Raw genomic sequence first — 24,029 nt, 5'->3', positions numbered from 1 at the left:
ATATGTATGTATGTTCTTAACTTCCTCATTGTACCTCTGTCTGTTTTCCTCTGTGATTCCTGCAGAAAATGATCAGCCTCCATACACTGAGTTTAGACCACAATATGTTGGACTTCATTCCAGAGGGGACGTTTTCCCTCCTCCAGAAGCTCAACCGTCTGGACGTCACCTCTAATAAACTGCAAAAGCTGCCACCAGATCCACTTTTTCAACGAGCCCAGGTCTTTCCCAGCTTTGCATTTCAACCAGCCAAAGACCTAAAACACAAATCAGGCATTTCATTTATGTGTATAGATTAAACTGATGTAAGAAATGTCATGTAGTAACTAGGAACTGGCAAGATATAATGAGTTTTTCCAACGTCTCATGGAAGAAGTAGAAACGATTCCATGCTCAGTTTACAGATGAGATGAAAAATATGTGCCGTTGGCACTATGAATTGCATCCAATGGGGCATTCTCTATCTTAGTGACCAATCCAAAACATTGTAATGATTGAATTCATGTTTTTTTTTTAACTACGTACTTGCTTGCGATGGTGATTTTTACAATCATTCATTCAATTCTGGGAAGCAGCAGTAAAAGTTGATGTACATCACCCTTGGCTTGCCCAGTGGAGTGGTGAATTGAACAGCTCCCAGTGACATGTTATGGATTTTTTCTTTTTTTTTTATGTGATCATTGTTTCATCCTACTAGTACTGGCCACGTCAGGGATCATGCCTCCTCTTCTTTTGCATTGTCATTCGGTGGTACCCTCTCCACTGTAACTGTTGAGCTACTATGGCTGCGAAGGCTGAATAGAGAGATGACCTGGAGACGTGCGCTTCACCCCAACACCTCTCTGGAAGATACTTCTGGTCCATTCCTGAGGAGGAGTTTTCTCTGTGAACCTCCCCTCCTCACAGAATACTCCCATGAGATGAGGGTGCTTGAAGGGCAGAGAGTTGCACTCAGTACCCATTGTTTTAATGAGAAATACAAAAAAAAAATAGTACAAACACATGCAATGATTAAAAGTCAACAGTTCCCTCATTGCCCCATTTGGACTAACACCACAAACACAGACATACGCACACTCTATTTTAATTTCTGTAGTTGTGCATTATGTTTTACAAGCCTCTTGGGAATACAGAAATGCCCTACTGTTCAATGAAGCACAAACAGAGAACATCCCGCTAAATTTTAAGGAGGAACGAAGTTAAATCAAGGGCAACAAGCAGGTTGAGAGATGATGGTTACTTCATTTGCGTATATTATGGTCACACACTTTCAATCATGATAGATGTTATGTTTTCAAATATGGAATTATGATGAAATTTCGATGCGGGGGGTAAAGTAAATCAGTGAGCTGTATTCTCTTTCCTTTATTGTCGTCTTGTCTTCAGTCCCATATATGGGGTTAGGTAGAGAGTTATCAAAGGGTCAACCAACCACCTATCTCTTCTTTCACAGCATCCTTTTAAACGCAATAAAATGCAATAAACCAAGAAACCATAGGGGAGTAAATGGTTGCATTTTAGTTTTGGACTTACTACCTATTTTATGTGATTATACCTTTGTATTCCTTTAAATAATATTCTTTGGGCTGCTCTCATTTGTCAGTTTTCCTTTACAATAGCCTGTAATAATGTTATAATTGGAGTCTCTTTAGTTCATAATTAGACATTAGACAACCATGTTTGGAAAATGCGTACAGAATTATTTTTCATTGCAACTCACTGTATTACAAGACAATGAGCAGAGTTACAATGACCCCAATCATACTTGTGCCCCTAATTTTGGATTGCTTTATTTTGATGACTTAAAAGTACTGTTATGACCCATTTCCATTCATTCATGGACCTACAAAAGCTCATTATAAGAATGCACGAGTATGAATAGAGAGTAGCAGTTTTTGCTTGAATTACTCAAACCTACATAACTCATTATCCTTTTGCACAACACATGTTTAGTTGTCATGGGCCTTAATCTCTAGGCTGTGACTAGTTGAGTGTTTTCTTTTCCTTCTATGACGTAAACTGAATGTTTAGTTTTTGGGACCATGATTGGAAAAAATGATACATGACATGTTACCCTGGGCTCTGGAAGCTTGTGATTCATTACATAGACTAGTTGCTTAATTTATCAGGTTAGTTGCTAGTTTATTTTATTTAAATAATACTGATTCACATATCCAGATGTTTCATAGCCACAAAAAGTAAATTACCTATCCTGTACTTTCAATAACTGAAAGCCAACTGAAAAAAACATACCTTTCATTTATTTTCCTCTTCCCTTGTAAGTACTTTACAAGGGGAAGGTCAGTTCTTTGTCCTAGTAGGTAGGGCACTCTTAAGCAATGTGTGCTTTCACTGTACACTTATCTTGTGTCTTATATCCTCCACTGTACTGGTTTTCTCTCTTTAAAGGTGTAAAGCAAGAGGTTGATCCAGAGCCAGCTATTCACTGGACTCTCTCCTGAGGGCAAACTAGTATCTAACTCCTCCAGAAAACATTGGTCTACACCAATGGGGACTCTGGAACATCCTCATCAGTACTGTGAGAAACATGGCTCTTTACCTTGCATCTCCTCCAACCCTGCTGTGAAAGCTCACCAGACAGTAGAACTGGTTTTATAAAACTCCCCAACTCCAAACAACACCAAACATCCAGGACCCGATCCAGGATCATCAGATATTTCCACGTCCCGGCGGAGCCAATGGGAGCAACGTGACAAGTGATGTGAAAGGAGGGGTGGATAAAAAGGGTGGTGCGGCTGAGGCCACGTCATCGACAGCACTGATCAGTTCAACTTCCAGGGAATATTCCCGGCATTAGGATTTCCAGATAAAGTACAATGGCCAGCCAAGTGACTCACCTGGTTTACCGGTCAAGAGTGACAGAATCACTGACATCATGTCCATTCACATTAGAGTTCAGACAGTTTACTCACAATGGAAACAGAACTGTGTATGGCTATGTGGAGGTAGGAAATTACCCAAATGCTGAGCTGTAAAGATTAAATTACAGTAGAATAGATGCAATTTTAATGATCCTGTTGGCATCCTGTGCGCTACAAGGGTACTATGAGTATGCTATGAGGGCCGCTGAGTTAGGTGCTACAAGTACACTACAAACGCACTGTAAGGGCACTAAGAGGATGCTAATAGGGCACTAGGTGCTACAAGGGTCCAGCAAGGGTGCTACAAGGAAGCAAGGACTACAAACTGCTACAAGAGTGTTACAAGGGTCCTACACAGTGCTAAAGAGGTTACAAGGTCCTACAAAGTGGTGCAAGAGTTTACAAGGGCCCTACAACAGTGGTACAAGAGTGTTACAAGGGCCTACAAAAGTGGTACAAGAGTGTACAAGGGCCCACAACGGGGTCCTATAATGCTTTGATCCTGTAAATCAATGTGTGGTCATTGTTTATGTAAGAGCATATGTAGAGACTGTATGTCATGGTTTATTAGATTACACGGGACAGATAGTTCATGTCAGGGCAAATTAGACTAACATGGAGATGAGACAGGGGTGGAAAGTAAAGATGGCAGACAAACTGCGATGTGAGAAAGTTCATGTCTGCAGTCAAACCTGGCAAAACAACGCAGCTCACCTGTGCTGCTGACTCACCAGGACGGCCTTGAACAGGAGAGCACTGCTAGTCTTTCTTGACTTTTGCCGTTTTTTCAGGATACACAGATTAGATCGATCTCGCAGGGAATGATTGTTATTTGAGCTAAATATTTACTCCGGTGAAATGGGGAAGAGGGAATTAACAAACACAAAGAGCTTTTGTAGGGAAATCTGACAGTATTATCTGCCTTTCATATCACACTAATCCCCATACATACTTCATCAGTACGCATTATCATCAAGAGCTGGGTGAGCATTGAGACTGACCGTCTGGTCATGATCACGACAATGCTCTGGTTTTTATTAAATTCATCTCAAAGGACTGATTCTTTTATTATGAGCTATGAATTTGTGTGATCCAGATCTTTTTTCAGCTATTTCTCTATGACATCACCGGTACGTAATTAAACAAACAGTGATCATTCTAAATCTGCTGGTATTATCTGCCTGGCATATTATTCGAATCTCTGTACATAATTCATCAGCACTTAACCCCATTCAGAGGATGCATCATCGAGAGACGGCGCCGTATTTTAAAGCTGTCTGTTTTCAAAGATGGCGTCATCATTTTTCACATTAAGATAGCTTTTCTCTCTGATGCTCTCTCTCTTTTTATTCACAATAGCACACCAAAGCTTTTGTACATTTCCTACACAAGACTGTATTTATACTTTTAGCATGAGACTTGTTGAAAGTATTTATTTAGGGGAGCATGACAGCCACAAAAATAAACAGCTTCCTGCGGGGCACGGAGGAGGAGTGATTTGATAGCCTTTCACCCCACCCTTGATCCTTCCTCAGCCTGTCACGCCACTCAAAGTCTTTCTTTCTCCTCGTCTTTTTCTTTCTTTCTTTTTTTTTTTTTGTTTTTTTTTCCCCAATATTTAAGCGCTGATTCTTTGTGTTTTCTGTGTTATTTTGCAGCCCAATTGTCTTTAGAATGCAGATTGATTCTATTCAACACCTCGGCTGGCACAAAGCATTACTCATTGTTCTTTTTTTTTTTTTTTTCCGAATAAAAGCAGGCATGGAGTTAGCTTGTGAGCATGAGCCTCGAGAAGGTGTAGATCTCTAAGCTTTGTAAACTGACCATTTTCCCCCATACCCCCGAAACGAAATATCAAAAAGAGAGAAGTCATTATCAAGGAGCAGGAAAAGAGGTGGGAAAATATAAGGGGAATGAGGACGAGTTGGATTAGGAGGAAGAGGACTTGACGAGACAATGGGGGACTGGTCCTATATTGTCACAGACATGACACTTACTTTTAGGTCAATGAGAGTGTATTGATTTGTACCACATTGACATTTCTGCAGCTCCTACCTCCTCAATAATGCTCTTTTGTTGGGGGGTATGGTCTGTATATTCCATTACATTGTGAATTCATCCTCTCGTACAAACAGACAAGTGAGTGAGTTTTAGAGACATCCTCCCAGTTATGTTAACCTTGTGGTCATGCAATACCCCTGCTATTGTAATACTTAATTCTGTATTGATCCCTGCAGAGAAATCCCACACACCTCTCCTTCTACGAAGGTCATGGTTAGCTGCAGCACAGCACTGCTAGAGCTGACACTTGAGGCAGACAGATGTTTTACTGATGCAGTACTAGTGTTTTTTAAAGCCTGTCTGCAGTTTTTTTGTATTTCTATTCTGGAGGTAGGCCTACTGCACAATCAGTGACAAGAGCATATGTAAATAATCACTTTCGAAATGTGAGTGATTTCCTAGTGAAGAATAGCTGAACAATGAATTAATTATTTGAAAAGTGGCAATTCTCTGATCACAGCAGTCACATTTTTTACTTTACAAAATAACAGTGTCTCAGTGAGCTGTTTACAAAGTTTACGTTATCTTTATTCTGTGAGTTGGCTTCTGGTCTGGTTAAGGTTCTATTCAAATTAGGTTACCATTTACATTTGTGTAAGTAAGAATAAATATATGTTCTGAGAAGAAAGTGTTATTACCCACGCAGCCAAATTTGAATGATTAAAAATACAGACAGGTTTATTGAATTATGTGTCAAAATCAGGTAAAATTGGCAGTATTTCTCAGCTCCAGGACTGTGGGGCGTGTCTGCTGAATGTGCTGAAGCCACGCCCACGTGTGGGAGCAGTCAAGAAGAAATTTTGAAGTGACTGAAAACGTGTCAGATGAGTTCAGAAAATGACATGACTAACTTTGAAACTCGTGAGTGAATGAATTCATCTCTATCTCTCTGCTAGGGGTTCAGGGTATCCTCAGTGTGTCATCGAACTATTTTCCAACATATGTAATGTATTTTAAACGAAATCTCAGAATTGCCTTTGCAGACTTTTAGGACAATGGAACCTTTATATTTTGGGCATCCTGTAACCTCTTGGGATCCCGGGTTAGTTCAGCATCAAGAAGTTTACAGTGCAAAAATGTAAACGTGCTGTAACCTCCTGCTATCTTAAATAGGGATGTCATCATTTTCAATATTTAAACTGCATGTAAGAAAGTAGTGATCTTGCCAGGAGTTTGTCATTTGTCATACGTACCACACACAATTGCAGCTGTTAGATTAGATTAGATTAGATTAGATTAGATTAGATTAGATTATATTAGATTAGATTGATAGATTGGATATACTTTTTCATCCCACCACGGGGAAATGTACTTGTTACAGCAGCAGGGAAAGTGTAGCATACACTACAAATTAGAAATAGAAAAAGTAGAAAAGGCAAACAAAAAAAAAAAAAAAACACAATAAACGACAGAAATATCTATAACCTACACAATAAACATGAAAAAACAATCAACCTCAAAACAGACAAGTACTGAGGATAGAGTGGCATGATATATAAAAGAGTTTGTAATGTAAAGTGACCTAGTGTAAGAAATATTGCAAAGAAAGTGACCATGATACAAATAATAATATTATTGCAAGAGTAGTTGACGATAGAATAAATAATATTAAAAAAGTAAGTGACATAATAGTGATATAAATATAACTGCAAGGTATAAATGAAATAAAATAGAAAAAAAATGGCAATGAACATGAACAGGAGACTACACATGATCAGTGGTGCAGGTGGTTGTACAGTCTGACAGCAGCAGGGATGAAGGACCTGCTGAGCCTCTCCTTCTTACACCCCAAGTGTCATGTAGGGGTGAGAGGTGTCGTCCATGATGGATGTCAGCTTAACTAACATCCTCCTCTCACCCACTTCCTCTGTGGAGTCCAGAGGACAGTCCAGGACAGAGCTCGCTCTTCTAATAAGTCTGTTGAGCCTGCTACTGTCCCTGTCCGTGCTGCCCCCTCTCCAGCAGACCACAGCATAAAAGATGGCTGAGGCCTCACAGAGTCATAGAAGGTCCTGAGGAGAGCCCTGCACACTCCGAAGGACCTACGCTCCTCAGCAGGTGGAGACGCTCTAGCCCTTCTTGTAAAGTGCGTGGGTGTTATTAGTCCAGTCCAGTTTGTTGTTTAGGTCAGGGGTCTCCAAACTGTTCCACAAAGGGCCAGTGTGGCTGCAGGTTTCCCTTCCAGCCAAACAGCAGCACACCAGACATGACTCATTTAATCAACTGATCTCAGTCTTCAGATAGTTGATTGGTCAAACTGTGTGCTCTTGGTTGGTTGGAACAAAAACCTGCAGCCACACGGGCCCTTTGTGGAACAGTTTGGAGACCCCTGGTTTAGGTGAACACCCAGGAATTTGTAGCTCTCCACCACCTCTATGTTCGATCCCTGGATGTTCACCGGTGTGAAGTGGGATGTTTTCCTCTGGAAATTTACAATCATCTCCTTCGTCTTGCTGGTGTTGAGCTGAAGCTGGTTTAGCTCACTCCAGCTGACAAAGTCCCTGATGACTGTCCTGTACTCCAGATCGTTCCCCTCAGAAACACATCCAACGACGGCTGTGTCGTCAGAGAACTTCTGGATGTGGCAGTGGGTGGTGTTGTGGGTGAAGTCCATCTGTGCTGCAGAGCACCACGTCAGACACACAGTGATGGAGCCTCACAAAATGTGGTCTGTTGGTGAGGTAGTCTGTTGCCCCCCGATCCGAAGACCCTCTTCTTCTCGTTCTATATAAGTGGTGTCATATATAAATATGACACCACTTAAAGTGATCAACTTAGACTGTAGAACAATCAAAATGTATTATGTGTATACAGTAATTAGGTCCAGCTCACTGACATTAGCATTTCCAATGTAGCACTAAAAAGGCAGGCTATTCAGACACAGTTAACAAACTCAAAATTAAAATGACCATTCCCATTTATGCTCATCTGTACACTAGAATCTTTCAGGGTTTTGTTAAGCCATTTCATAGAACATGAACTCTCTTAAATCATCATAATTTGTACAGTATAAAACAGACTTTTCACTTCACACTACACACAGCTAATACTTACCACTGAATATTTTTGAATTGACCAATTTCAAAGGCCAGAGGAAGAAGAGAGGCTCTCAAGTGTGCCACCAAAGATCTTTTGATAAAGAAGTACATGTTGGTAATATATGATTTAGTTCCAAACTTTACTCTGATATGCACATATCATATGATTTTGGCTTTGGCAAGATGTGTTCAAGAATCTAATCCAAAACTGCACTTATGTTTTTTTATTGCTAACGACACTGACATTCGTAAAACCTTGGCTGACGTCTCTTTTCTTTTCCTGTAAAGAACTCAATTAAGTCCTTCACACAGCCTTTGTCTCAGCCTTAGGTGTTAACCCCTCATTCAGGGTCAGGTCAAGGGAAGGCTGGTGTCAGAGAAATCATGGTGCAGACCTTTTGAACATTACCACATTACCACAGAGAAAGCAGTGAATGCAGTCTTTGGGCTTTTACACCTCACTGGTTTTATTGCACAATTCACAAAGCTGCGTGGATGATGTCGGTAAAACTAGCTGTCCGCATCAAAAACGATAACCATAAAACAACCACAATTTAGAATGCAATCTTCTTCAGACTTAGAGCCAATTATTGCCCTTAATTAAGGATCTGGATAAATGCAAGCCATTCTGGGATTATAGAAAGAATGACTACACAAATTATAGGCTGAGGAGATGTATTGTTTAGTCGATAAATAGATTAAACAATAATGGTGGTGTAAAAGGCTGATGAAGACGTGTGCCTTGAGCAGAGAGACATTTGCTTTTAATCTGAAAAATAAACAGTTTTGTTGAGTTTTCTTTTTTATTTCAGCCTATTGGATTGATTGTGTGACCATGTTTTATTTTTTAAACGTCATACTTCCCAAGTTAAAACCAACAAATTCATAAAAAGGACACAGGTTATGTCCATTTAGTATATTGTAGGTTAAAGTAATCACGTGCTTTTTTTCAGTATGTGCATTGAAATGTAGGGTGGCAGTAGCTTAGTAAGCACAGATAAGAATTTGAAAAAAGCAATATAAAGAACAAAATTACAAGAAAAAAAAATATTATAGTGAATTTTAGCTCTTTTTTAAAAAATGTGCTATTTCAGTATATAAAAACTGTGATTTGTCTTCAGTGATCCTTATGGGCCTGGCTGATAAGTTGTCTGATGTTCTGGGTTTGGACCTCATTGTGGAGTTCATCTTGTTACTCTGAATAAACATAGATGATGAGGATTGTCGAGGAGCTTTTAAAATGAATCAAAACACTGGAAAAAAAAATACAAATGGTTAATTGAAGGAAGGCTCAGGTAGAATGTAGTTCATCCATTAGACACCTGGAGATAGCAAGGCTTCAAAACATCTGCCAAATCTTGTTTTCCCTTGCATACATGTAGGACATAAACTCTTCTTTGACATTCACAAAGTTACTGAAGAAGACACACACAAGAAACCCATCCACCCTCATCCCTGGTCCTCTTCTGCTCTGCCTGTTTTGTTTTGTTTTCTTCCCTATGTGTTCTTTCAGCGGTTGTTTTCCACTCCAGCAGATCCATCGAGCTACAGGGGCTGGTTGCCATTTGGCAAAAAAAAACTACACATCAAGCAAATTGTGTGGCAAGTGTATTTTTATGAGGCTTCACAACAGGGGGTGGGGGATGAATCCAGGCTTTTAAAAAGGTAACCACCACCACCTCCCCTCTCTCTCCCCCCGAGCTCTGTCTCTCACTAGCTGGAAAGAGTTTATCCTTGCCAATAGTCCCTGCGGCCCAGGTATAACACCTTGCTCAGCTGTGCTTAAGGCATGAAAAAACATCCGCCTTTATCCCGCCGTAATGTTCCAATTCTGATTTTATAGCACCATAAACATATCGTAGGTCTAACGTCTCACGCTGTTATTGTTGTAAGTAGTCTATGGGGTTTTAAATGCAGAGACGTAGTATAGAGGGAACGGATGTTACCGAAGGGAAGAAGAGGTGGTAAAAAGCAAAGGAAACAACAGACTAACATAACATGAAGAACATTTATATAACTCCTCCATCAGATGAGGGAATGAGAAGGAGTTTTTTTAAAAAAAGGAAGCGCAAGAAAATGACAAATAAAAAGAACCAAATAACGAGATGGGAGGATAAATGGAGTGCATTAAGAACCAAATAACGAGATGGGAGGATAAATGGAGTGCATTATGAAAAAAAAACAGATTAGAAGAGAGGATGGAGTAAAAAAAGGGCATAAAGTCATAGGTAGTAAGTTCAGAAGAAAGGCTACAGTAATGACAAAGAAGAAAAGAATAAAGGGTAATAACAATAGGAGGAAGGTGGGAAGAAGTGAGAAGGAAAGAATGATGGTTAAATTAAAGAGAGAGAAGATGGAGAAGTTTTAGGAAGGACGGACAAAATGAAAAAAGGAAGGATGGAAGAGAAGTAGGAAGGAACAAAATAGGGAAAAAGACAGTAAAATGAGAAATGATGAGAGAAATGAAAGAAATGTGTGGGGGATTTTTAAAAAATAGACTTAAGAGTCACGGATGAGGGAAAAAAAATGACAAGATGGCGGGAAAAAGTATAGAAGGAGCCAACCTTAGCATTAAAGAGAAATGTAGATGACTCAGCTGAACAGGAAGAATGGAGCTGAGCTGGGCAGATGGAGCTCTACACCCAGCTACATATAGTGCTGAAACGTCTTCCCCGCATCTGGGACACTTTTCGTTGCATGGCACTTTGACATCTACTTTGCTGTGCTCGTTTGCACTGAGCTCAGCAGTAATGAGACCTTGCTAAGTGTGGAGCCTAGAATAAGGAACTGAAGATGTTAAAATAAGAGCCTCGGCTGCTTGTCTTTATTCCTGAGATCACAGACTAGTATGATTTACTGAATTGTCATTAAATGTATATTTTTGAAACAAAAACCTCCAAATGCTTTAGTTTGATAAATCGCAACATTTAAATTCAATTCACTTGTATTTATATGTTATAGTGTCGACAGGCAAAGAAAAGTCCATTCACAGTGACTGGTTGAGTTAAGGGAGGAATAAAGAAATGGACCTGCTGTCACTGTTTTACATAATTTTAAATGGAGGTCCTTTTGTTTTTCACATGCTTTATGTAAATGACTTAAATTCAAATATAACTTCATCTGAAACTCTAATAACCAACACAACACTGGCGTATTATCCCCTTTTGATGTTGCCTATTTACATATCCAGTAGTCACGGAGCATAAGCATTTATTTGGGGTCATGTTTCTGTTGCCGATAACTCCTGATAATTGCTCTGCTATGTTTACCACAGTCAGTATAACCTTTCCAGTCTGCTGTTTGGTGCTGGGTTTCTGCTGAAAACCTGCTCACTACCTTGTTGGTTGAGTTGGGGTTGGAGAGTTGGTTGATAATTTTCTGTTGCTTCAACACTACAAGCTAGAAAAGCTTTAAGTTTTTGTCTTTTCCATCCGAATGTCTTTGACTCTTTCAGTTGTAAAACTCAATTTGATCTGCAATTCTAGGCATGTTAATTATATTCATTTCAAAACTAAACTTTGTTTCATTAGATCTTTTATTTATTTATAGTGTCTGGAAGCAGTAACTCATTATCCCATAATTTCCTAAAACACCCAAAATGGCAACTATACCCTGCTTCACCTTGAACAATTCTAATATTAACTGATAAGATGAAACAAATGTTTGTTGTTCTCAACATCTAATTTCACTGATAAAAGAGGACTTCTTGAAAGGAATATTTCACATAAAGAACTTTCAAGTTATTATTTTTTCCCCTCTCAGTTATTTTAATGTGTGATGATCATGATAAGTGACGCAAATCAAAGGGTGGGGATAGTTATAGTGTCTGGATATTGTTTACACACTGATATTTAAATGAAGTATTAATCTGTGTTGTTGGGATCGGTAACACTATATATTGCACTGTTTGGGGGCACGATATTAACATAATCTCATGAGATGTTACCACCAGTGTTTAACTTCATGATAAAACTATGAAAGCATTGCTAGACTACTAGCTCGGGGGCTGATATTGACTTTTTCAGTGTTCTTTCTGATTTTGGGTCTAATGGATAAAAATGGCTGGGGAGGTGTTAGCAGAGCTCACTTCAAAATCTCTGTTCCACCTCTGACTACAAACTGTGTGAGTGCTTGTTAAGCATTAGCTCTGCCATCAGGGGCATTATGCATGGTAAAACAGAGATAAGAAGCTAGCTTCTGCAATGTTTTCTATCTGCCTGAGAGACTCAGACCTATTAGCATGGCATTGTGCCATCTTCTGTGTAAGCCACATTAGCTTTGAGGTCAACAGTAATGGTGCAGGAGTTGAACTACCATTAATCCTCTTCTCTTTGTGCTTAGAAACCAGTTATTCTTAACTGGTCTGATTTTACCCATGTGCCTCATGTGAGACTGTTTGCTTAATTGTTGAGTCATACATAATATAATAAGCTGTATCATTACATTTCATGATACAGCTTATTGTATTATTATAAAATAGCAAAAATGTGAAAATGTGTGGATAACACGTTTAAAAAGTGCACTGTAAAGAAAAGTGGTTGTTGTTTTTTTTGACCCCACATCTGTTTTTGTGTGCTTTGCTGACTTATCTGACAAAGTTATCTCAGGCTATTTTATTTAGACAAGCTTGCATCACGGTAGCATGGGAGGATTTAGCCAGAAGCACTGAGTACTATTTTCTGCAATAATTGGACAACCTAGATATCTGTGACCCACATTTTGGTCCCTGTTTGGGCAATACTGCTGTGCAGTTTTACAATGTTCTTTCTAATGTGGGTGGGTAGTTGTAATATATACTAGAAGAGCCAACACAATTTTTGCACAATTTTACATTCTTCTGAAACAGCTTTATTATCTAGGTTTTGGGGTATGTTGTTCGAAGCTCACTATTGATTGTGGAAACAGGAGTTTTCACCATAAGTAGCTTGTTCTGGTACATTTGATCACATCTCGTGTTTTTCATCAGCAGAAAAAGTTTCGCCATTCGTCAGTTGTCTTTTATTTAAAATAAAAGTACATCCAGCTATTAAGTTGTCAGATATCACATTGTGAAACATCTACCTTGTGATAAAGGAAATATTTAGCAGATGGTGTTCTTTTAAAAGAGAAACAGACTTATTTGTTGTCTGTTTGGAAAACATTAAGGTACCACCAGTAGCTGGTTATCCAGTGACTTTATATTTACCATACAAATCGGTGAATCCAACTCCTGGATATCACATGTTCCCAAGTGAAAACAAAAGTTTAATCCAGAACAGCAAACTCTTTTTTTTTTTTCAAAACTGGACAACTTCCACTCACCTTATGAAAAAAACAATATTCCCCTGCAGCAACATGAAATAATGAGCTAGCCCAGAGCAGTGAATATCATTTGCAAACATTGGAAGTTGTTGTCACAAATGGTCTGACTGGGCTCTGCTATTACAGGGGAACTACAGCTGAGTTATTAGAAGTCCTAGTCCCTTATCGCATGGCTCCAGCTCGACCTGGAATCCTTGTTCTTGTCTGTTGAAACATTGCCATAAATTCCCTCCTGGAATAATATATGTTTGTGGCCTCTAAGGCTTTGTCCAATATTTAATCAAGTGAAATGGCCTGAAATAGAACAATCTGGTATCATAGTTTACTGTGCATGGAGGCAACCATTTGTCTTGAGTCTAAAAGATGACTGCAACTAATGGAGATTACATTGTCCTCCTGGCTTTGTCCGTAGCTTGAGTGAGAAAAGCTAGAGTTGAATAACATGCACACAAACCCATGTGCGCTCACATTCGTGCATGTGCCCACACAATGATGCGGTTTAGCAGCATGTAGAGTGATGAATGTTGGCAGCAGGCCAGACATGGTGACAGCCACTGGGAAGAGGAGGCTGCCATGGGAGGATAGAGGACTGCAATAGAACTCACACACATGCATGTATAGTAAATACATATATACTGCAGATAGGCATAAGTACCCAAAGGGATCCCCATAGAGGAGCATACATACAGACACTTTCTCTTGTGTAATGAAAGTGTAATGAAACCAAGAAACACACACACAGACACAGGCGCCCTGGGCTGAGGGCTTGGCAGAACAGAGTAGATAGATTAGTGTAATAGTCTCGGCCAAGGCAATCATCTGCCCACTGTAGGGCTTCAAATACTGGCAGCAAGATCCAGCTCAGACACAAAGAAATTAGCCACAATGAATGAGTCAGTCTGGATGAGTTCACACTGCTAACGGCTCAAGAAATAATCGTATGCAAAACAAAAAAGAAAATCCACTCATTTGCATGAAAATGTATTTTGTGAACGCAGCATGAAGCAAAACAGTACAAACACATGATCAATATCTTGATTGTTCCTTGTATCTATGAATTATAGATGATGACAGCTTAGCTTACACGTTGACAATGAAAACTAGCTATGCAATTTGAGTTTCGTTGGCCAGAGAGTCCAGTTGGATGGGTTTTGTTTAGAAACACTGTGATGTGGGCTGTGTCCAGGAGGAGTCATGTAGCTAATGGGTTCTTGGAAGCAAAAGTTCCTGAGGTGGAGAAAAGGAACAATGTCATTTATTCATGCGGATACATGGCTAAGCTGAAAACAAACCCTCAGTCATGTACATAATTACTGCCCATTCATAGATTTTTAACCCAAACACAAGAAGTGTTTTATGGAATTAAACTATCGCCCACTTACAGAGCGGTAAGATATTATTCAAGGTAGATAATGGCAGTGATGTGAGAATAGGAGTTTTGTTGGTATACAAATACTACATAGTTCACAGAACATGTTTTATGGACTGACATGACATCCATCAACAAAACATCATATGGAATATCTTTTGGACGAATGGCATTCCATTACTGCAGCATCATCAGTTTATCTTATTTATTGTGGCTTTGTAATCAATTTCAATTGTATATTCATAAAAAAAACCCACAAAACATTTGTTGTTGCCCAAATTATGCCAAAATGATTTAAGGCATAAAGAGATGTGTGTCTATCTTAGATTGTAACAAGCTTTGTACCACATAGATGAATGTATTTTTACAAGTAATACACACATACTGCCGACAGAAACTGAATATGATTCAGTGATAATGATCAGTCACTGTCAGTAATGGATACTCAACCATTAATTGAATCAATATCTAATGGCAGTCTATGTGAGACATCTATATATCAACCTATGATACAGTCACCGATTGTTTCTAACATGGTGACAGAAGTAGTTTGAATTAACCTAAGAAATACGGCAAAAAATTCCTCACGTGATCGTAAAAACAACAAATTCTTCTTGTCCATTCGGCATCAATATAATTCAACGAGGTAAACTGTATTTCCGTATAGACTTCACATTTTGGATTTTATCATCTCAAGAACTCACTGCCAGCGTTATTTTAGTGGGAGACAACCATATAAATGTGGTGAACAGTTTAAATAAATGAACTAAAATAAGTTCTTGTTGGTGGATCAGATACACACCGAATTGAACAAAGACACAAAACACTTGTTAATTCACCATCTGTCACGTGTATCAGCGGACTCTTGTTTCTCTTATCTTTTCTTATCTAATCTCTTATTTCACTGGTTGCATACATGATACAAAGCAGCTGGCCTGCGGTGACATATAGACCTATACATAGTAGCTGAGAAGATAGTGTTCAGGAAATGATTATGTGTTCCTTGGCAACTATGCAGTCCCAGTCCTGTTATGGAACAATTTCTCTCGGTGACAATTAAATCATTAGATAAACAAACAAATCAAAATCTGTCGCCACTTTGTACAAAATAGCACTTGTAGAACTGTTGTATAAAAGCAATATCACATTCGGCATGCTGCTTCGTGCCTATAAAATCACAAAATGTGCAGATATTCAGTATAACAGCACTCCATCTCATGCAATATTACTTATATCCTGTATATAAATGTAGATCCCAGGGACATACAGTCGTGATCTGGTAAACAGGCTTCTCTGTTTGAGAGGATGACAGTGTTTAAGCTTACGAGAAAAACATTAACCCTGGAATGTGCAGTAATAAACAAACCCATTATTTTACACAAATATATTAATGCTTTTTTGGTTAACGTGACAAACAGCCACTCACCCATTAATACACACAAATGAGGCCCAAGGCCGCAGCCATAATAGGGAAATTAATCTCTGTCTGTGTGCGTGTATACAAATGTAGCTGCTTGTATTGAGCTTGTAGGTGTCGGGGGACACTCGCTCCTATCATTAACCTGCACATTTCAATGTCACTGTATGTGTCTCAACGCTGAAATAATGGCATTGTGTGTGTGTATGTGTGATTGTGTGTGGGACCAAGGTTCACCACTATAGTGATGAAAACATTAAGAGCAGCAAAGAGGAGAACACTCATGGTCAGCCAGCTTTCAGATGGTCCCATTAGTATTCATGGGGTCATATAAAAGCTCACACACACACTCTGTGTGTACAGCCTTGTGGTGTAATTCCACTGAGGGCACACTGATGACCTGCCCCTACATTCATTCCTTAGCTCTTTATACTAACTAGCACACCTTCTCATAACCTTCACTTAACTTGAACCCTAAACCAGATGCTTAACCTGGCCAAAATAGCCCTTTGCTCCTCTCAGTGCGCTCAAGGTGGTAAACTGTGAACTAGTCGCCCCCTTTGGTTTTAATGAGGAATATCATTAGCATTTTAATTAGCAAATCCAGAAAAGCTGACAAGCCCTTTAAGAGAAACTGAAGGGCAAATGTGCAAATCCTCTAATCAATGTGACAAACGTCAGCTTGAACACAAAGTGGCAAAGTACATTTTGAATTTGTCTAAAATGAGATTCAGATTGATTTTGTTAAAAAGTACACTTGTGCCTGGTTGAAACTTTGTTGCCAGTTTCCAGCCTATGGAAGGACAACTGGTCGAAAAACACCTATGCAATAATAAATCATTTAAATAGTCTCTTGTCCCACTGATGACTTTGGGAGTTTTGTTTTTGAGGATTCAGCACCCTAGCTATACACAGTGGAGCTAAGTGCATTGATTCTCAATCATCCTGAGTTGGTTTTTGTTTTGTTTTCTGTTTACATTACATTTATTATTTAGGTTGTACGTTAATTGACACTTAAATTAATTAGGGAGGGTTTCAAGAGTTGTTAGACTGTTTTTTATATTAACAATGGATCACATGGCTTGTTTGAGAATGGTGTGACTTCTAGTCTAGTGACTTCTTTTAGCATCTTTTGGTCAATACAAACCAAAACTTATTGTAAGCAATGCATCCAGATTCAGGGCAGCTAAAGAGTTCTAAAGAACCATCATACACTGACAGATGCAGTTGGCTGGTGAACATTCAGCAGCTAAAGAGCGAGTTTCTCAGGAACTGGTGGGGACCAAAACAGAGCCAAAAAGTTAGGGTTTTATATTGTATGTAACTGTTGAGGGTCACCATATTGGCTTTAGAATTCAACATTTTTTGACACCAGCACTACTTTGCTCCATGTCAGATTATATAAGTGGGAACCCAAAGGCTAACCTAACCCGTGGATTCCTCTACTTATTGTGCATTGTTACTCTGTTGACACACATAGCTCTTAAGTATTAAACATTTGTATTTCCTGTCCCTCTCTTTTCACAGAATGATCCCCCCCTCAAGCAAGAACTTTCTGGTCAACAACCTCGCAGCTGGGACCCAATATGACCTCTGTGTACTGGCCATCTACGATGATGTCATCACCTCTCTGACAGCGACACGTGTAGTTGGCTGTGTGCAGTTCACCACCGAGTCAGAGTACATGAGGTGTCATTTTATGCAGTCTCAGTTCCTCGGCGGGACTATGATCATCATCATCGGAGGGATAATAGTGGCCTCTGTGCTCGTTTTCATCATCATCCTAATGATACGGTACAAGGTGGGTCTCTGTTTGGCTCGCTAAATCCACTTGGGCCAGAAAGGAGAATAAGAGAGTGGGAAGATTGGTTTCATTCACATTGTGGCGGTATGCTAGCCTGGTCTAATACTGATAACCCAATTACCTAAACATTTTTAACCATTTAAGATACAATATATCGCAGCATCCAACCAAATACCATTGATTCTATATATTCTTGCATGATTATCATTTCTCAGTGACATTTTGTGCAAGCCTATTTCTGCTATGAGAGATATGAACTGAGATATAGTCTTTTTTATGGATTTTGTTTGTTTGTTTTGCATTTCACCTTAAAAGCACAGAAGTGCAAGGCTATCCTAGATGCCTAGCTGAAATTCAAGTGTGGACATTGATATTATTTGGTATTCTCCTCAACCACTAGCCTACTGGGTGCTCTGTCCTGAGTCATAGTTGTGACTTTGCATCATCATTTTGACTTAATAGGTCACAATTTAGACTTTAAAATACTGAACCACTTTGACTTCCTATAAAAATTTGACTTACATCCATTCAATTTCCATAACCCCTTATCAGGGTTTATGATCCTTATCAGGTCACAGGGGGCTGGAGCCGATCCCAGCTGACATTTGGCAAGAGGCGGAGTACACCCTGGACAAGTTGCCAGTTCATTTCAGGGCTGACGCATAGAGATAAACAACCATTTACACCTATGGGCCGTTTAGAGTCAGTTATTCTATAAACCTACATGTTTTTGGATTGTGGGAAGAAGCCGGAGTACCTGGAGAGAACCCACAGAGACATGGGGAAAACATATAAACTCCACACAGAAAGGACTCATCACAGGGACCATCTTGCAGTGAGAGTGCTGAGTGTGAGACAACAGTGCCACTGCACCACCAAAATTTCACTTAATACGGATTTTTTTTATCATCAGCTTAATATTGAATAATAATAATGTTGTTTTTTTTGTTTTTTTTTACATGTAAGGTTAGGTGAACAATTTTAAGACCAACACCAAAAGTTTCTATAGTACTTCAAACTTTATTGAATGAGAAATTAGATCACAGAAACCAATCTAATTTTAACCATTCGTATGTTATGATACTGACCCAAGAAGATACTTTCCTGGCTGCAGAATCTAGGCTGATTAACTTGAAGTTTATAGTGCATAATTTATTTTCTTACCTTATATAATTCTTGATCATTTTTGATATGCGTTTAATCACCTACTTAGACCTTGAATCTTAATGGAATGTTTAAGCTTATCTGTCATTTATATCATGATATGAAAAATAACTGTGGTAATATTTCTTGCCATATTGCTTAGCTCTTCATATTTCACTCTGAAAGAAAGAACCAAACAATGCTTTCATTTGTTTTATCCGCAGGTGTGTAACCCTGGTGAGGGTAGTAAAGGTGTTTCACTGTCGATGACCAACGTTCACTCACAGACCAATGGGTCGCAGTCGCAGGGATGCACTGTGACTCCCAGCGCCTCTAAACACGGCTCAATCGGATTAGACGACCTCTCAGGAGGCTCGAAGAAAAGGAGTGGAGCAGCAGGAGGAGGAGGAGGAGCAGGGGGCAAGGATACGATGACTCAGTCATCCGACTCTTCCCTGCCTGACTGCTCCACGGCTACGTCAATTCTCAGCCAGCCTTGGGCTGAGGAACGGGAGAAAGCAGGTGAAGAGAGAGCTCAAGCTGGCGTCTCGTCACCCACCACCGGTTCACTGACCAAGCCAAAGCGGAAGCCCGCTCCAAGTAAGCCAGGCTCGGCTTGCTCGAACACCTCGGCTACTCCCGAAAACCTCCTCGCCTCCTCCCCTCGCCCTCCTTCCTCCTCCTCCTCCTCCGCCGCCTCCTCTGCTCTCCTCCCCTGCTCCCCCCCTCTGGAGAATCTCAACACCAACCGCAACAACTCCACCTCTCTCAACCAAACCCCACCACCCTATGTCCCATCCCCTTTCTCCAGCCCTCTTGGCACCCCGAGTCCCGTCCCCTCCATCCGATTTAGAGAGACGCCCATCCTGCGCAGGGCTCCTCGCGGCTCCTCCTCCGCCAAGTACCAGACTCTCCCTGTGGATGAGGGAGGGAGGAGCAGGGCGAGGAGGAGGTACTCGCTCAGCGAAGGAGGTGGCTCAAAGACTCACTCGTTCCATCAGGGAGGAGGAGCGCCCAAATTAGGGCGCATAATGCGGAACAAAAGGAGCCAATCAATGAGCGGGATGCTTCTCCCGAAAGACGGGGATGGAGACTCGGACAAAGGGCGGTGTGAGTCGGACTGGATCTTAGAAAGCACGGTTTGAACTGGAACCATACAGCAACCATCAAATAAACTTTGGTTTATTCATTATTGTTCATCTTTTGTATGAGTGTGTGCCTGCGGTTATGTGTGTGTGTGTTAGTTTGAATTTGTTTAGAGGTGTGTGAGTGAAGCTAACAAACAAAGGTGTGTTTGTGACATATGACACAGTGTGTGTGTTGTGTGTTTTTTTGTGTGTATGTGTGTGTTCATGTTGGAACCTTTGTTTATAGACATGTGAGGTGATGATCATGTGTTTCAGGGTGAAAGTGTGACTTTTTCTTTATTGGCCTGACATTTTTTCTATTGTTTTCATACTTTTCCTCCACAATTCTGTATTCAGTTTACAGTTATTATAATTATTATTTTTTTCACTTTTACAGTTTCTTGTCAGTTTTTCAATCTGTCATTCAGTGAGTGGATAACTCGCCTTGTCTCGTAGCGTCCTCAAGTTGTCTCGTTGGTTCCACTTTATAGCACAAAAGAAAACAAGACAATGGGCTCGCCACATCATTTCCCGATTCACGATCACCTGAAAATACCACGGAAAGGGAAATATTACAGGAAAAAAAAAAAGAGGAATAAAAAAAGATTACAAGAACTGAAAAGCACAGCATTCTTACACTCACAGGCCCACAGGAAGTGTGTGTCCATACCGTGGCAAGAGAACAGCAGTCGGTGCCTTCTTTTGCACTAACAGACCCTCTGACAGATGATATAACTGGATCTAGGACTCAGCCACACTCCACAAACGAGGGATTAAGACGAAGAGGACAAACAAAGGAAGAGAAAGATTTCACACATAGCCTTTCTTACCTACTGATGAGTACAGACAGTTTCTTGACATGTAGACAGACAAAAACGGAGACAAAAAGTAACAAAATGACAAAGACTTTAACGTACCTCTTATGAAATTGATATTTTTTAAAGGGAAGAATAAAAAAAACAAAAAAAAGAACATTAAAACCCTGTGAGCTTTTCACTGACATTGGTACACTACAGCCTGTGTTGGTCACAAGCTCCCGGGAAGCTTCTGTACAGAAAAGACAACATGTACAGTGTTGTTATGTTGTGTAAAATAAAAAAAGGAACAAAATGAAAACGGGAAATGTGAAACGTGTGTTTTATGTACATACTGAATACGTTGAAAATATACTTGTGAGGCAGAAAATCAGAACAAATGTGTGATAGTTTTTAATTAAAGCAACTAATTTTGATTTGATACACCAGTGTTTAAAAAAAAAACTATACACACACACAGTCGCACAAATACACACACAGCATGGCTGTTTATTTAGAGAAGATAATCTAATTGACAAAACTGCCACTTTTCCATGACTGCAAACACATTTATGTGTCATTATTCTGAAAAACGGCTGCTATGACAGTCTTTACAATATGCCAACGAGTAAGAGTCAAGTACTAACAATAACAAAAAAAGAAAATCATTGCTTTAACTGTTAAAATAAGATTGAAATGATAATGTCCAGAGCAGTAGTAAAATATTGGACCAAAATCATGGAACAAATGTACAGTGAATGTACAGTATGCTGGTGTATGGTATGGTACTGTATGGTATGGTATGGTATGGTATGGTATGGTATGGTATGGTACCATACATCAACTACATCCAGAACTATGCAGGCAATAAACAATATAAGCAACACAGAAAATGACAGAGGGAGCAAGGTAAAGGTACTTAAATTGTTTACCCAAGTAATTTAGTGATTCAGTGACAGTGGCAGTTTAGTTGTTTCTTCCAGGCCTGAAGGACAAAATGGTCACAGGAGGCTCAAAAAAGTGTGGTCTGTTTGTAGTTTGTTTTTGGCTACTGTAGAAACATGGCAGTTAAACATGGCCAAGTACACATGAATATGTAGATATAAAAGGTACATTCTAATGAAACAGAAATGCAAGGATTCTTATTCCTCAGGTGATTATACACTAATAAAAACATATTTATAACTTATGTTCCATGTATGCCATGTTATGTAAACAGAGCCTCCTAAATCTTACATGCAGGACCTTTATTCTAAAATAATACATCATCATAGATTTTCTGTATCTGAAAAGTAACAGGCTACTAATGTTGTCAAATTAATGTAAAGTATAAAGTAGTATGAAATGGAAATATGCAAGAAATGTACAAGAAAAAAAAAAGTACAGTGCTTGAGTAAATGTTCTTGTTTACATTCCATCACTGCACGGAAGAGAAAATTAAGGGACCTTTTTACTTTGAACCCCCTATTTCAGTCAAGTCTGAGCATATAGACGTCATTCCTATTATCATCTAATTATATACTGTATGTTAATGTCCCTAGAGTTAACCTCTATGTAACCCCTGTTCAACAGAAGTAGAAACATCAAAAGTACTTTTAGGCTCACCTCCTTGGATAATTGAGCTTAAAAGTAATGATTCACTCGGTTGCCTTTTAGTTCTGCTCGGTTTCATGCTTACACTGACACATTGTATATAAGAAGTAAACGTGACATTGTACGCAGTGGCAGGACCATCATTGGACAATGCTGCCATGTAACACTTTACTGCACCTTACTGTATGTGTTTAAATATCAATCAAAAGACAAAATAAATCACAAACAATAAATTGAGCAGTATTAATTTAGACAGAAAGTGGACCATAAATGTAATCATTAATGATGGACGTGTTCGAAAAAGAAGAGCTTTCCAATCATCCATTGGACCAAGACCTCGGTTGGGTTCTTAAGTCTGCACTAAAGTTCTATTGACAGATTTCAGGCCGACCTAAACAAACCTAAACAAATTGCTAAACACACCAAGTTAATTTGAATCAAATCAAATAGGTTAGGTTAATAGGTTTTCATACATTACCACTTCAAGTTAAGGAAAAAAAAATCAAGTACTAGTTGAACATCAAAAACACAAAATCAAAACTACCCCTTTCACATCTCGTGCTCTGAATATGCTGTGATCGCAGCAATGAGATGTGGCTCTGACACCGCACATTATACGCACAGCAACGTCTAGGCCAGCACCTACAGTAACAAGGTGGCCTGGGGGCCAAAGCCAGTATGGATGAAGTCACTATGAGTTAACATCAAGGCAGGAAATTGATTCACTTTGCAATTAAATTACTGAAAATTCTTTGACATGAAACAGTTCTGACAGGCAATTGCAAATGGATGTTCTCACTTCACTTATCAGACATTGCCGTTTTAATGGAGTAAATTGATCTGATGGTGAATCATTACTGACCTTTGTGAACATATTTGAGTGTTTATTCTGTGTTTTTCACTAGTGGTGGGCCCTCACTGTTTCAACCTTAAATAATCAGTAATTAAGTCAAACGAAACTGACATGTTTCATCCTGACAAAGTTATTTAATTAAAGAGAGTGAGATGCAAACTAAATCTCCTGTGGGTTTAAAACCAAAATTACCCCCACTACTGCTCTCCTATCACATTCAGGCTCTCTCCCGGGTTTTAAATTTCAATAGCTGATGTCGCCAAGAGACATCAGGTGAATATTTAATCAGGAACCTGAGTCGCTGGAGGGACATACGAGAAGATGAGAGGGGAAACTATTCTTCTCGTTTAATTTGTGTAAAAAGCCCATTGCTTCTGCTGTATAGCTGCCCTATACAACCACAGATGGGAGCTCACACATCCGTAGTGCTACTCTCTTCAAAAGTGTGTCAGTAATGTTTCATGCCTCCTTGACTGACCTTCCATTGCCTGTCTTAAGCTGTAAACGCTTAATGGTAAGCGGCTTTGGAGGAGAATATCCCTATTTATATGCTTCTTCCTCATTTTCTCTCCCTTTCAACCCCTCTCTCTTCTTCCCTCCTTCAATCTCTCAGTTTCTCTCATTTTATATTTTTCTGTGCATTGACT

General features: G+C 39.5%; 1 protein-coding gene across 3 annotated transcripts in view; it reads left to right on the top strand.

Annotated features, from left to right (window-relative positions):
• The window catches only part of lrfn5a (leucine rich repeat and fibronectin type III domain containing 5a), a 115,045-nt gene extending 93,787 nt beyond the window's left edge, over positions 1-21,258 (top strand). For all 3 annotated transcript variants that reach the window (XM_019273033.2, XM_027275185.1, XM_027275186.1), the window contains 2 exons: positions 17,596-17,869; positions 19,240-21,258. In XM_019273033.2, the coding sequence (XP_019128578.1) occupies positions 17,596-17,869; positions 19,240-20,160 (1,195 nt within the window). In that variant the 3' untranslated portion in view covers positions 20,161-21,258. The remainder of the gene's footprint in view (positions 1-17,595; positions 17,870-19,239) is intronic.
• The last annotated feature ends 2,771 nt before the right edge of the window (positions 21,259-24,029 follow it).

The sequence above is a fragment of the Larimichthys crocea genome, chromosome XXIV (genome assembly GCF_000972845.2).
Source record: "Larimichthys crocea isolate SSNF chromosome XXIV, L_crocea_2.0, whole genome shotgun sequence".
NCBI lineage: Eukaryota > Metazoa > Chordata > Actinopteri > Sciaenidae > Larimichthys > Larimichthys crocea.
Note: the sequence above shows the minus strand (reverse complement) of the source record. Positions and strands in the feature narration are given on the sequence as shown.